The 14,488-nt window shown below is 37.8% G+C and overlaps 1 protein-coding gene across 3 annotated transcripts in view; it reads right to left on the reverse strand.

The window, feature by feature from the left end:
- Positions 1-6,282: 6,282 nt before the first annotated feature.
- Positions 6,283-14,488, reverse strand: part of ATP6V1H (ATPase H+ transporting V1 subunit H) — a 29,784-nt gene continuing 21,578 nt past the window's right edge. For 2 of the 3 annotated variants that reach the window (XM_007428217.3, XM_007428218.3), the window contains 2 exons: positions 13,844-13,957; positions 6,284-6,613 (listed from right to left, as the gene is read on the reverse strand). In XM_007428217.3, coding sequence (XP_007428279.1) covers positions 6,553-6,613; positions 13,844-13,957 — 175 coding nt within the window. In that variant the 3' untranslated portion in view covers positions 6,284-6,552. Of the gene's footprint in view, positions 6,614-13,843; positions 13,958-14,488 lie in introns of all 3 variants that reach the window. The other variant, XM_007428219.3, reaches the window with a different exon arrangement.

Raw genomic sequence — 14,488 nt, forward strand, 5'->3', positions numbered from 1 at the left:
CCTGCTTCCAAATACTATCTTGTTTCCCAGGACATATTTCAGCTCTCTTTGCTTACATAATGGTGCTTGTTTTTTCCTTCCAGGCCATCTCCTTGATTCTCTACAGCAGGGGAGGGCAATGGGGCAGACCTCCTCCTCCTCTTTGAGGTTCAAGGAAATGGAGGGAGTTGCTCTTGTGAATTGGAGGGGATGTGCAATGTTTGTTTTCCTCTTTCAAAATGGCAAGAACACCTATACTTACAGTGGAGGCTAACTGCCCTCCTGGAAGAACAAACAGACATACAAATTATTATAGTCCAAGACCAAATGGACATTTACAACTATGACAATGACAACATAATCCTGAAAAATGAGCACCCTTGTGGGAAGATATCCAACTGAGAAAGAGCAGAGGTCAAATATTAATAACACTGATGCTTATGATATGGCAGGACTAAAGTCTAAAGGATGATCAGTTAGATCAGTTGCTCAGGTGGTCAAAGACAAAAGGAAAGTTCAGGCTGCAAAGCTTTACTGTGTAAACCATGATTAAATGGAATGCCAAAATCATGAAGCAAGACAACTTGATATTATTAGAACAATAATGTCAACATTAAAATTGATATTTTGGGAATCAGTGAACTGAAATAACCTGTCATTGGTTACTCTACATTGGAGAAGCATTTTATCTTTTATTTCCAAAAACTTAGAATAAAGCAAATAAAATAGCTCAACAGGCAAAAAGCAAAAGGTATAATAGAAAACATAGCAGGGGCTAATGTACTAGTAAAGATCCATTTATATTCCAATAGCATAAAAGGTCAGCGCTAAAGAATGCTCAAACTACCAAATAATGGTGACTTTTGCAATCCAGACTTCAACCATACATGGAGAGAGAACTGTCAGATATACAGATTTAGAAAGGCAGAAATACTAGATTTCACATTACTAACATCTGAGAGAAAATAGAGAAGTCAAGTGGTTCGTTTTTGGGTTTTTTTGTATATACAAGTTTTTACAGTATAGGCTATTACAAATTATGGATAGCTCTTAAAAATATGAGTGTTCCAGGCCACTTCATTTATCTATTGGAAGAATTTATAGGAATTTGTACAAGCAAAAGTTAGAATTGAGTATGGATTGACTATGTGGTTCAAAACTGGTAAAGAAGCATACCAAGGCTGCAGCGTGTCATCTTATTTTTAAACTGATTTGCAAAATATGTAATGAAAAATGTTGAACTAAAAGAAATGGGAATTGGAATAATTCTTAGAAGAAACACCAACAACCTCAGATATGCTGATACTGCTTTGATCATTAGAGCATTAAGAAAGTGAAAGAAGAGAGTGCAGAAGCCAGTTTGTTGTACAATAATAATGATAAAAACCCCTAAGATTCTGTCAGAAGGCAAAGTCAACTCAATGAAAATAGACAGAGAAGAAGTCAGTATCTTCCTAGAATCAAAAGTTCACAAGAATGATGATTGTAGCCATGAAATGTACTACTTTGGAGAAAGACTGTGAAGATCTAGACAAAAAACTGAAGTACAGAGATGCAATACTGACAACCAAGTTATACATTGTCAAACTAATTGTTATGTATGGTTGTGAAAGCTGAACCAACAGAAAGAATGAAAGAAGAAAATCAATGCCTTTGAACTGAGGTGCTGGAGATAATTGTTGAGAATATTTTGGATCACAGTAAGAAAGTGAAAGAAGAGAGTGCTAGTAGAAGTAAAACCAACCTGCTCACTGGAAACGCTACTAATAAAGCTAAATTTTAAATACTTTGGAAACATGAGAAGGCAACAGACATTGAAGAAGACCCTGGGACTTAGAAAATTTGAAGGTAAATGAAAAAGAGAATGACAAAAAATGAGGTGCCTAGGTATTCTTACTGATGACATAAGTATGATTGATTGATTATGTATCATCAAGTTGTTTTCTATTCCTAGCGACCACATAGATTTTCTCTATGACAATCTGACCCTAATCTAGTATTTCAGGTCTTCTAACAGTGCAGCCATCACCACTGTAACTGAGTATATTTACTTTTAGACACCCCCTTTTTTTTTTTTTTTACTGTGCTCCTTGAGTTTTATTACTAAAGCTTACAGATCCTTTGCATTTTTGGCTATCAGAGTAATGTCCTCAGCATAGTGCAGGTTATTGATGTTTCTTTCTCCTGTTTTAAAACCACGCTAATCTTCTTCCAATCCAGAGTCCTTTAATACATATTCAGCATAAAGGTTGAATAAATAAGGGGAGAGTATACAGCCTTGTTGTACTCGTTTGCCAACCTGCAGCCAGTCTGTTTCACCATGTTCTATCCGTACTGTTGCTTCCTGGCCTGTATATAAGTTTCTCATGAGGACAATTAGATTATCTGGGATTCCCATTTTTCTGAGCACTTTACACCGTTTGACCTGACCGACACAATAAAATGCCTTTCTATAATCAATTAAGCACATCATGACTTCTTTTTGATATTCTTTGGCTTTCTCAATTATCCAGCAATCATCAGCAATAAGAAATTGTTACTGACAGACAATCCTGGTGAAATGATGTCCCATTAGGTGACAAGAAGTCAGAAGCAACTGGATGACTGAACAACAGTAGCAGCATTGATTACGTACCATCAGGTTTTAGGGACCACATAGTTAGACCTGTCTACCTGTCCCCACTCCAGCCCTTCAGGTCTCCCAGCAGTGTATCCCTTGCCACTGTGAGGAAAATACATTTTTGGGTGAAGAAAGTAAATTTCTAGAGGCTTCAGCTGAATGAGAGCACCTTAATAAAACTGAAACATAAACAAATGTGCAACACCCTTGGAGCTGGTGTGAACTACCAAGGCAACTCTCTTGAAGGAGGATGTGTTCTTCCTGGCATTTGGCACCTTGAACTGATTTGCTCCTTCTTCTCAGTAAGGCTCTTGTTTTTGTGATTCCACTGCCTGCAGTCTAGCTGATTTATTCACAAAGCAGGCAGCCCCAGAGGCTTCTCCCCATGCCATACACTTCCTCTCAAATACCTGATCTGCTCCGTCAGAGTTGATTACAGCTCCTTTTCCAGCTGGTGAAGGGTTTACAGGTGAAAGCACCTGCATGATTGCGGGTCCCACACTCTCGCTCTGTTCCTGGAGGACACAAGACTGGAGTCAGGTCATCCTTGTCCCTTCAGAAGTAGGATGGGAGTAGCACATCAAGGGAGGGTATAGTCTTTTGACCATCATCTGAGCAATGCATCGCTCAGCCACATCAGCCCAAAGGACTCAAAAGTCCATTTGGTGGAGATGGCTCTGCTCAATTTGCACTCAGACTGCCCCCAGGAGTCTCAAGTCAAAGGAGCCCCACTATGACCACCTCTCCTCCCAAGAAAGGTGTCCAATGTATTTGGTTTGATCAGCATTGCTCCATGCATTTAGCCACTCCTGGTCCAAACTGGTGCTTCTCTGAGACTCTAAACTCCCACTAAGATTTGCTTATCTGATTTTGTGGCATCCGTGATCTGGAGGTTCCTCTTTTGCTAGCTTTTTCTTCTCTCCTGCAATGATTATTTTGGTCCTTTAGATTTACGTGACAGGCTGCTCCCGACTGGGGAGGATCAGCTTTTATGTGATCCCTCACACATTCACTTTTTCACCCTTTCTCAGCACGTAGGAGCACCCTTTCTCAGCACGTAGGAGTCACTCAGCTCTGGTCTATATTGGGGTTAGTTTAAAGGGAAACACACACAGCATCAGTCAATCTGCCTGAGCATGTTACAAATGTCTTTCCTTGCCTATTAGCAGCTTAAGACAACTTCATTCAAGGAAACAACAGGAAAAGGGAGTTTGAGCAGACTCAGGGTCAGCCTCTACTCAACATAAAAGAAACACAGTCACTCTGCCAAGACCAAATTCCCCCTTGTGTTCTGGGCACCCCCAGTCATCGCTATTAAGCTCACAGAAAGGCCAGGTGTGGCTGAGAATTTAGCATGGCCACGCATTCAAAAGGCCTTTCTAGCCAAAATAAACTTTTAGACAGACTGTTGCCTTACGCACACTCTTAAACAGTGCCCTTATATGGCAGTGGGAAGGGACATGGGATCAAGCTCACCACAACACTCACCCTGAAGGGTGCCCTGCTGTCGTCTCCAGTCACAGCTCAAAGATTGTGAATCCCACTGTTGACACCAATTTCTGAGGAATCGAAATGCAGGACTCAGATGCAAAATAATCAAGGCTTCACTGCAGTGTTTATTAGACAGTATGTACTGGGGGGGGGGGGGCACCAAAGGATAGTGAGAGACACTCCCTACAGACAAAAGTGATGCTCTGATATTTATACATTTCAGGAAAGGGTAAGAGAAAAGGATGCATACATACATATTCATATGATGATGCAGGCATACGTAAGTAAATAATAGATCTCAAGTTACTTTCTGCTCCTCTGTTATCTACTATCTATAAAGAAAACAAGAGCCTTACTGAGAAGAAGAAACAAATCAGTTCAAGGTGCCAAATGCCAGGAAGAACAACACATCCTCCTTCAAGATGGATGCCTTGGTAGTTCACATCAGCTCCAAGGCACATTCTTTTATGTTCAATTTTATTAAGGTGCTCCCATTCATCTAAAGCCTCTAGAAATTTACTTTCTTCACCCAAAAATGTATTTTCCTCACATGACTATAATCAAGTTCATTTACTTTGCTGGTGGTTTTCAGATAATCCTGGAAAATGTTTATATCAGTGTTTCTCAACCTTGGCAACTTTAAGATATGCGGACTTCAACTCCCAGAACATTCTACATTATAGAAATGTCTTCTACACTTTGAAATTGTTCTGAACTTCAACATCACTTTTTTAAAATTACTTTTTAATGTTTATTAAATTAAATGTGTATTATTTTCCAGTAACGGATAGAGATAATATCCTGGTGTACCATCATCTGCAAAGAAATACCATTTAATCTTTTCCAAGATTTGTCAGTCACTGTCCTTGCAGCTGAAAGTATGTCATGAGAACCATATGATTCATTGAGTCATTGGAGAAAAGGAATAAGCTGGATAGTGCTAATTATGGATATTTAACTATTTTTTGTTTAGTATTACTTATTTTCTAAAGTATCACATGCCAGAATTGTGATGGTGTATTTTTATCATATGCCTTTTTCTTTATATTCTCTCCAGTTCCAAAATGTCAAAACTTTGGCTATCTATGCTGATTTTACTGGATTAATATATAGGCTATTAAAAATAAATATTTAGATTAATTTATTTTGTTTCTATCAACTGAAGTGAGTTGACAGTCCATATTCAGGAAACTATGCATCACGATATACAACTAATGTAGAAGGGAATCAATTTTTATCGGATCTACTATATACTTATTTATATGATAACTAGGTAACAATATGATCAAAAAAGGTGGCAACTTTTGGTTAATCCCCCAAACACTAATTACAATTGGAGCTGGTTAGTACTTCGATCGGGGTTTTCCATACTCCATTCTCCAAGAAATGCTGGACTAGTCTGCAGCTAGACTAGAAGGGGGGGGGGGGGAACAATCCCAAGGGCAACTATATCTACTGCTGCCATGAAAACTACAGGGGCCTGTCCATTAAATCAGGAGGAGTCAAGTTCAATCAAGCAAGCCTCTCCACGTAGCTTTAAAAATCAACCTCTGTGTAGTCATTTATAGATATATAAGTAAGACTGCATATCTGTATAAAAAGACAGTGAATGTAGACATGCAAGTCTCATCAATGGCATATTTTTGTTGAGCATGTTATACTTGTATCTATTATCATGACCATTCTCCTACTCCCTAGCAAACATGAAAAGAGCTTTCCCAGTAGGCATGCAAGGATGTTGGGATCAGGGCCTTTGTGCATACAATGTATCTACTAACCAACCAGAGTCTTATTCATTAAAAGACAAACAACAGGCAGCCAGAAAGGAAGAGGAGGTGGCAAGCAGGACAACTCCGTTCAACATGTTGAACAATAACTCCACCAGGCTTTTCATCTCCTCTCCCTAGAAGTGTATCTAACTCCATAATTTAAAAAATTGGTGCCAAAGAATTTTTGAATTCTTCTTTCCTCTATTTGTTCTCCCATGTTTTAAATTTTAAGATACAAAGACTGTGTATTTTTATCACAAATGGCACCAAAAGAATGTGGGGTTAAATTCTGGCTGAAGAACCAGATAAAAATACTTTCAATAAATAAATCAGTAAGCAAAGAAAACAATCATTTTTCAAAGTGAGCCTAATTTGCAGCCAATGAAGAACAACATAAAACCTAAAGGCAATTAAATAATATGGAATAATTCTTTATTTTTTTAAAGACAATAAATACATAAAGACATCACATATTAGCTATCTTGGATTTTCTGCTGTACAGAAAGACTCCTACTAGCAAATGAAATGGTTTACAAGACAAGGTCCTTCAGGCAACAATATTGGAAGATTTATTGCAAAGAAAGTTCACGGTAGCAGACAGCTAATGAAGGTATTTCAACTACATTATTTTCTTCTGTGTACTTGAAGGTACTTTTAGTAATTGTAGTTACTTTCACCAAAGAAAGTTAAGACTCAGCTTCGTGCTGTAGCTGTTTCAGGCTGCTCTGACTGTAGCTTTTTTCCAAGATATTCCCTACAAAAAAGCAATATGGAAAAGGGAAGTGAAATATTTAGAAAAGACAGTCAATACTTGAATGGAGTTTCATAAAGGAATAAACAACAATAGGTAATGTAAAACAAATATGCAATTTACTGACAGCCAGTCAATCCTTTGGCAGTTCAGAGATCCTACTGTTGAGAACTTATTCAAATCTGAATTTTAAATAAGAAAGCCAAATACCAAACAGAAATCATGCTAGTTTATTTTAGAGAAGCATGGACGATAGTTTTAAATTTTACTGTACATCATACTGATTATTGGAAAGAGGTGGTGAAATATAACACAATTCTATAAATATGCATAACCTTAGAAAACTTCATATGGTCTTTCTTCAGAGATCACAGCATATCAGCTTTGCTAGGAAAACTGGCAATTTCTCTAGAATATGGTTAAGGCAATCTAATCCTCTCCATGTGCTATTTTACAACATCCTGTGTACCTAAAAAGTCCTATGCAGATGTCCTAACAATAGTGATAAACTAAATCGAGATGCTATTATCATTGTTTTGTTTTGTTAGATTTTTTTCTCTAGTAGAGCAAGGCAGCTTCTATGGGGATCTCCCTTCATTTGATCCCCACAATCTTGTGATATAGGCTGGGTTGAAAAAGAGTGACTGGATCAAAATTATCCAGTGAGTTTCCATTGCTGAAGGTGGACTTCAGACTAGGTTTCACCAGTCCTACTTCAACATTTTAACCACTGCACCACATTGGTTGGTAGGAAGCCTTAAAAAATCTCTTCATCTGGTAAGCCCTAAAGGCTGGATGCTTGACTTTTCACTGTTGGAGTGGAAGAAATAGGATATTAACAAGTTGTAGAAGCTTAGGGTCAGAATTTTATGAAATTGTGTTAACATTTTATAAGAATAAGAACCTATCAAACCAAAGTCAGCCTTGTTTGTGTTCCTGATTTTAAAAGGGAGGTCTAGAACATGCTTTATATGCCACCAATTTAAAGTGCTTGAATAAAGACATTTTTCAACAAGATGAGCAGGGGAACATTTGTGCATTTAAAAGCACTGAATTTCTACTCAGAGCAACTTAATTATAAAGTTATTAAAATAAATTGTGACTGACTCTTATTTAGACTGTGCAAGCAAAGTTTAAAACGCTAGTTTTTCATCTGCAGACGTACACCAGCCCAGTTATTTTCTATGATAGACCAAGAGGTTAAACTAAAAATAACAAAGGCATTGAACATGATCTCCATAGTGAAAGACTACAAATCAGAAGTAGAAAAACGTTTATTATTGGAAAGAAAACACAGCTATGCATTGTTAAATTGACGTCGGGAAGCCTACAGAAAACATTAAGTTTAGGCATATTTTATGCAGCTTCACATTATTATAAAGTTAATTTCAAGTAACCAAACAAAGATCAGACTTCTAGTTAATACAAACGCATAGTTCAGGAGGGAGCTAAGATGGTGACGGAGCAGCCGCTTCCTTGCTGAGCTCCTTATGATATTTTACTTGCTTTATCCATTTTTATAAGTAGCTTAGCTACATATCCTAATTTTTAATCTAGTTTTATTTAATAAACATATTCTCTGAGAGAGATACTCTAAATCTGAACACCAAGTCCCTAAAACATCATAAAGCCCTTGCATCTGTTGGACATGGGAAAAAGAAAGAAGCAACAGAAGACACCTTCTGCAATACAACCATCATCTAAGCCGCTAAACAGCAGAAGGTTGACAGATGTGTCACAAGTAAGCAAGTTTCCCCTGTAAGTAACGCTCCTCCGCTTATCTATCGGATAGATATGACCCTCTAGAGTGGGATCTGTAGGCTGAGATCAAAAGCCAGCAACTTTTAGAGCTTTCCTCATCTCTGATAGAGAACGCCCCCTCCCTGCAGGCAGTTGCTGCCAACTCAGCCGCTGAACAATTTATACAGGAGGGAGACATGGATTCTAACTTCAAATCTCTGAAAGAACAAAATGTACTAGATTTTATAACTAGGCATAGCCTACTGACTGCACAGACTGTCCTTTCAATGTCTGACCTGCTAACTAGGATTAAAAATAAAGTTGACTCCCTAAAAGAATCTGCTATAAAATTTATTGAGAGCCAGCCAAATCATACCGCTCACCCCGCCAAATTAAATGAGTTGTACCTAAATTGTGCCTTACAAACAGCCGGCAGAGGAAAGGAAGACCTCATTTCTAAATTTAAACCTTTAACAGGAAGTGTCAGAGAAGAAAAGAAACAGATAAGCAGTTCTACAGAGAAAGGAGTGAAAGGTGAAAAACTTTTAATAAGCAAATGTCTCCTACAAACTAATAGGATAACTTTGCAAATCTCAAATAACAGAAAAAACAGAGGGAGATGGGGATCTAAAAAAGCCATCACTCAGTCCTTAAGCCAGCTATTACACTGCAAGAGACAATTCTTGGACTTACAAAGGCAGAATGGCTACCACCCAAAGGCAGTTACAATCGAATCTTGTTGACATTTGAACAGTCTGTGGTACCTAGCATGCTCTTTAAAATGAAACCTTTTTTGAGCACTTTTTCAACCTTTCCAATTCGTGTTTTTCACTCTGAGGAAGCTAGTTCACTTATAACTCAGCACAGCCAAGAGGTACTGGTACTTTAATATACAACAGCAAAACTCCCTCAGATAATTTCATGGAATTTTCATCAACAGAGCCTCTGCTAGGGAAAAATCTAAGCAAACAACTTGCTCAACTCATAACAACACAGCTGCCTAATGATCCACTAGAAGAAGGCTTCTTCAGTGCCCTGTTGGATACAAGACAGGCTGATATACTTAAGAGACTAGACGATCTAAGAGAATCCTTAATGTCAACTTGCCAAACAGCCAAGCCATTAATAAATTTCACCTTATGAAATACCCAGGATGGTAATCCCCATTTCGAACAATAATGTGAGTGTGCTCCTGAAAAAGTGCAACCTATCTGCACTCTCATAGCTGCCATTTCAAATCAAGATCTACAAAATTCTAAGGTAGCACCTGATATGGAAGATTGCTCCATTTCTAACTCATGTCCCAACAGCCTTCTGAAACCACTAGAAGCCTTAAAAGCAAAAATTCTTGTAGTTATGCAGGTTCATGAGCAGTCCCCTGAAAATCCCAAGCCCAGATCTCAGAAGATAAGTGTACTGGTGGGATCCAGCAGAACTATAAGGAGGGCACTGTCAGACCAGGGCCTATAACACAGAAGGTATGACACCATGCAGACCACTATAAGGCAAATGTCCTAAAAATCCTAACATGGAACATAGCCAGCTGGTATCACAATAGAGACCTTAATCTTTTTGACCCCTTGTATGGTAAGGATGTAATATTGTTGCAAGAAACATGGACAGCTGACTTTATTCCCCCCAAATTATTAAAGAATAACATAGAGTGGTGGACTCCAATCTTGGCATCACTTTTCACCTACATTGACACTACTGGGTGTGTCCCCAAGGACTGGTGCTTGGCAATTATAGTCCCAATCTTCAAGAAGGGTAAGAGAGATGATCCTGCAAATCATAGGCCAATCAGTCTGTTAAACATAATCAGTAAACTTTATGCCAAACATCTCCATGAAAAATGTAAAGATTGGCTGGATCAGGGAAACCTGATGAAGAGCAGGCTGGTTTCAGAGAAGGTAGAGGCACTATTGATCAATGTTTGGTCCTGCAGCATTTGATTGAAAAATATTCATCTAATAAAACAACATCATTGTATACTGCCTTTATAGATCTTAAGGCAGCTTTTGACTCGGTATCTAGGACCAAACTGTGGGAGAAGCTGGAAGCTACATCAACTGACCATAGGCTTCTCCATTTAATCCATGCCCCACACACCAATACGTCCTTTAAGATCAGGTGCAATATGCAAGGGTCTCTCTCAAAGCCAGTTAAAGTTCAAAAGGGGGTGAAACAAGACTGTATTCTGCCTCCCCTACTTTTCAACTTTTATATCAATGAAATGGTGAATTGCTTAAACAATCCAGATTTCCATCCCCCTAAACTAGGGGACCATAGTCTTGCCCTGTTACTCTATGCAGATGATGCTATAGTTCTTTCTAGAACACCCATAGGTCTTAAAAGAGCTCTGAAAACTTTGGCTCAGCACTGTGATAATGATAATCTGTAAATAAACTACCAGAAAACTAAGATAATGGCTTTTGCCAATAGGCCAAAACTGTGTTCTAGACCACAGAATAGAACAAGCAACCAGTTTCAAGTATCTAGGTGTAGTCATCCATGCTTTCAGCTCGAGGAAAGCCACTGAGAATATGCAGCAGCCTCTGGACAAAGATCTGCCAAAGCCATCTTACATTTTTTCCATTGTAAGGGAGGATCTTATGTTCCAGCCGCACTCACTCTTTCAGGCCAAGTCGTTAGCTCAGCTGCTATACAGGATTCTAGTTGGCCCCCCATCCTCATGTTTTACACCTCTCGAAAGAGTGCAATCTAAATTCATCAGGGCAGCACTGCAGATGCCTCAATGTGTTTCAAATGCACATCTACGCCTAGAAACAGGCATGATAAAAGTTGAGTCAAGAATGTGTCTAGCCTCTCTAAACCTTTGGCTAAAGCTCAACTTTTACCACAAAGGCCTAGCACCTCTCATTCTTCAGGATAACTGAAGAATCAACTCTAATCTTTTAAAGCTAGGCTATTCCCCACCTTCAGTTATTGTGATGGAATACAACCAGGCAAAACAAGAGCTGAAACAAAGGATAAAGGATACAGAGCTGCAAGCAGATCTAGGGAAGGTTTTATCCTACCTGTCTCAAGCACACAATAAATATATTGTCACTGCTGCCAGTTACCTTACACAGCTCAAAACACCCAGCCATCACAAAGCCTTTTCTTTACCTCAATACCATGCTCTCCTCTCTGAGGTACTGGAGGGCAAATATAAAAAAATACCATTGACCGTAAGGCTTTGTCCTTGTGATTCCAGAGAGGTGGAACCATAGACCATGTCCTTCTTCACTGTTTTTAACAGAGATCTCCAATCCAAACTTATCTTACCTCTGATTAGTAAATATCCTGGTCACCCAGATTCAGACTATACCCAAATGCTGCTTACAGATGAAAAGCCTATTGTTACAGTGCAGGTAGCCAGGTTTTGTGCTGCAGCAATGAAGATTCAGACCCTGATGGGCTAATTTATGTAATGTATTTTGTGTAATAGTAATTCATTTAAATTTTTATATATTAATATAGTGGTAATTTTAGCTACTTCTGCTAATGTAAGCCTCATTAAACATGCGCAGTAACTGATTCTAAGAGCACTTGTTTGTACTTCTTCAAGGGTAAGAGCCTTGTGAAATGCATGAAGGTGTCTGTTAGCACATTTACAAAGAATTTCATAACCTAGTATTTCTAGTGCAGTAATTTAAGCCACTAGCTTTATACTGGAAGTAGCCTGCAGTTCTTGAAATTACTTGAATTTGTTAAGGTCTGCTAAATATATGGTTAAACACGCTTTTCCCCCCAATATTCATATTATCGTTCAAGAAGAAAACCGTACAAAGTTTGGCTATATCCATGTTTCACAATGTGGGGCTGTGTTATTCATGCAAGCATGAAACAAAAACTTAAAGTTAATCTGATGCATCACCACAGAACAGATACAAGTCACACTGGAACCCTTATTGGTGAGCTGCTTATAACAGTGTTCCTCCTTTTATGTTCAAGTTAATAATGTGGGATAACATATGAGGCCATTAGTGAGAGATTAAGGCCAAAACGGTGAGAGTGCAAAAATAATGTTCAAAAAGGTCTACTGAGTAGCTATAAAGTGATGTTTCTGAATACCACTATTCTTAAAAAAAAATAAAAGGAGTGGTGGTGGTAACCAAGCTATATGAGGCTATAAGAACTATTATGAGAAAAGTTTCATGGCCAAAGTTTCACAGAGGAAGAAACACTATTTGTAATGGTTAGAGATGGTAAAATTAATCTTGTAAGAACTACTTTTTTAACTTATAAAGAACCTTGTTTCAGTAATGAGATTCAGCTAATAATGCTTCGATCACAACTCTACTGTATTTCTTACTTTTTGAACTTTTAAATTAATGCTTTACCATTTTTTTCCGACATTCAGCTAAAAGTGCTATCGATGATGATGCTGCGTGCATTCTAAGCAGCCGCTGAAAAATTGCAGAAAAAATAGATTCTGCGAAGCCTGAGCAAAGCTATATTGATTATGTTATGTCTGCTACATAAGCAATAATGCAATTAAATTCTAGGAACAGGGGGAAGAAACCTGACATGGTGTAATTTCTTTGTAATATAAATCCTAAAAACTCCAGTTAACATGAATACAGTATGCTTTTATGGGAGTTGTAGTCATCATGTCTAGAATATGCACTGTTGTGGTAAATAAGCAATGGGATGGACTACACGTTTCAAGGACCAGAATTTAAAATTCTGTATTTTTCTTGCTCCCATAAACATGATGCCAGAAAAAAAATATAGTCTTGTATGTAAAACAGGCAGGCAGGCTAGTAATCTGCAATTTCTGTAATTAATACATTCTACTAATTGTACAAAGGGAATGTGTATTAAATTCGATAGACAGATTTTTTTTATTCCGCCTTTATTATTTTTATAAATCACTCAAGGCGGTGAACATACCTAATACTCCTTCCTCCTCCTATTTTCCCCACAACAACAACCCTGTGAGGTGATCTGGGCTGAGAGAGAGTGACTGGCCCAAAGTCACCCAGCCGGCTTTCACGCCTAACGTGGGACTAGAACTCAGAGTCTCCTGGTTTTTAGCCTGGTGCCTTAACCACTAGATGAAACTAGTCCCACATACAGAGAGAATTTAGGGAACAATGTATTAAGGAATAATAAAATCTTGCAAGAAAGCTCAGTAAAATCTATGAAAAATAAGCAAAAAGCTCAAACTGTAAACAACAGATCCAGTTATATTTCATTAAACATCCATTTACAACTCACAATTGCCAAGGTATACAAATAAGCCTTTGTCAAGCACTGAAATATCAATAAAGTTATAGCAAAAACTTATAGAAAAAAGAAACAACAAAGAGCCACACCAGTTCATTTCAACAATATTACTTTCATTTATTGGTGCAAATTAAAAAAAAATTAGCATTTCATTTTTTTAATCATTAAGTGATACACCATAATTAACACCTTGGATTTAATAGATGACAAAATTAATTCCTTTTGTCAATACAGAAATAAAAATTAGCCATCACATACCAATTATGGACCATCAGCTTCTGCACAGCAAGTAAGGCATTGTAGCGAACCTGCTGGTCTTCATGATGCATATGATTCATCACAAGCTGTTTTCCGCCAAGCTGTTCAATTACACTAAACAAACAAACAAACAGGGTGGGATGGGGTGAGTAAGATAACATGGTTAGATGTATTTTTTATATTACTTCCTCTTTTGATTTCTCACAATTAAAAGTTTCAAATTATGAATTCCTAATGGAGTCACCTTGTTCTAAACTCTAAATAGAAGGTAAAATAGCTCAGCTCTAAATAGTCAAAACACACATAACTTTAGCTCAAAAATATATAATCAGTTTTCCTTACATAAAAATGTAAATGTAGTAACAGACTAATAAGGGTATGAAATCATCCTACTTCAGAGGCCACAGAAATTTATGTTGTTCAGATGGTTTATCAGAGTGAGATTCTTCACTCTTCACTTTTCCTGCATCTATTAAATGCAACATGGGAGCTATGTATCCATTTTCTCTTGGAATGACTGCTCAAGGGAATAGAAATGCCAGCTGACTACAACATTGGAGCCTGTTCTGAATTCACTGTTACTGCTTCCAGAGGAAACCTATTCAACAATTATTATTAGTCACAAAGCAAACTTGAACAACATAA

The sequence above is a fragment of the Python bivittatus genome, unplaced genomic scaffold, assembly GCF_059951505.1.
Source record: "Python bivittatus isolate LINGU-HERP-01145 unplaced genomic scaffold, Pbiv_v1 ctg000840_np1212, whole genome shotgun sequence".
Lineage (NCBI taxonomy): Eukaryota > Metazoa > Chordata > Lepidosauria > Squamata > Pythonidae > Python > Python bivittatus.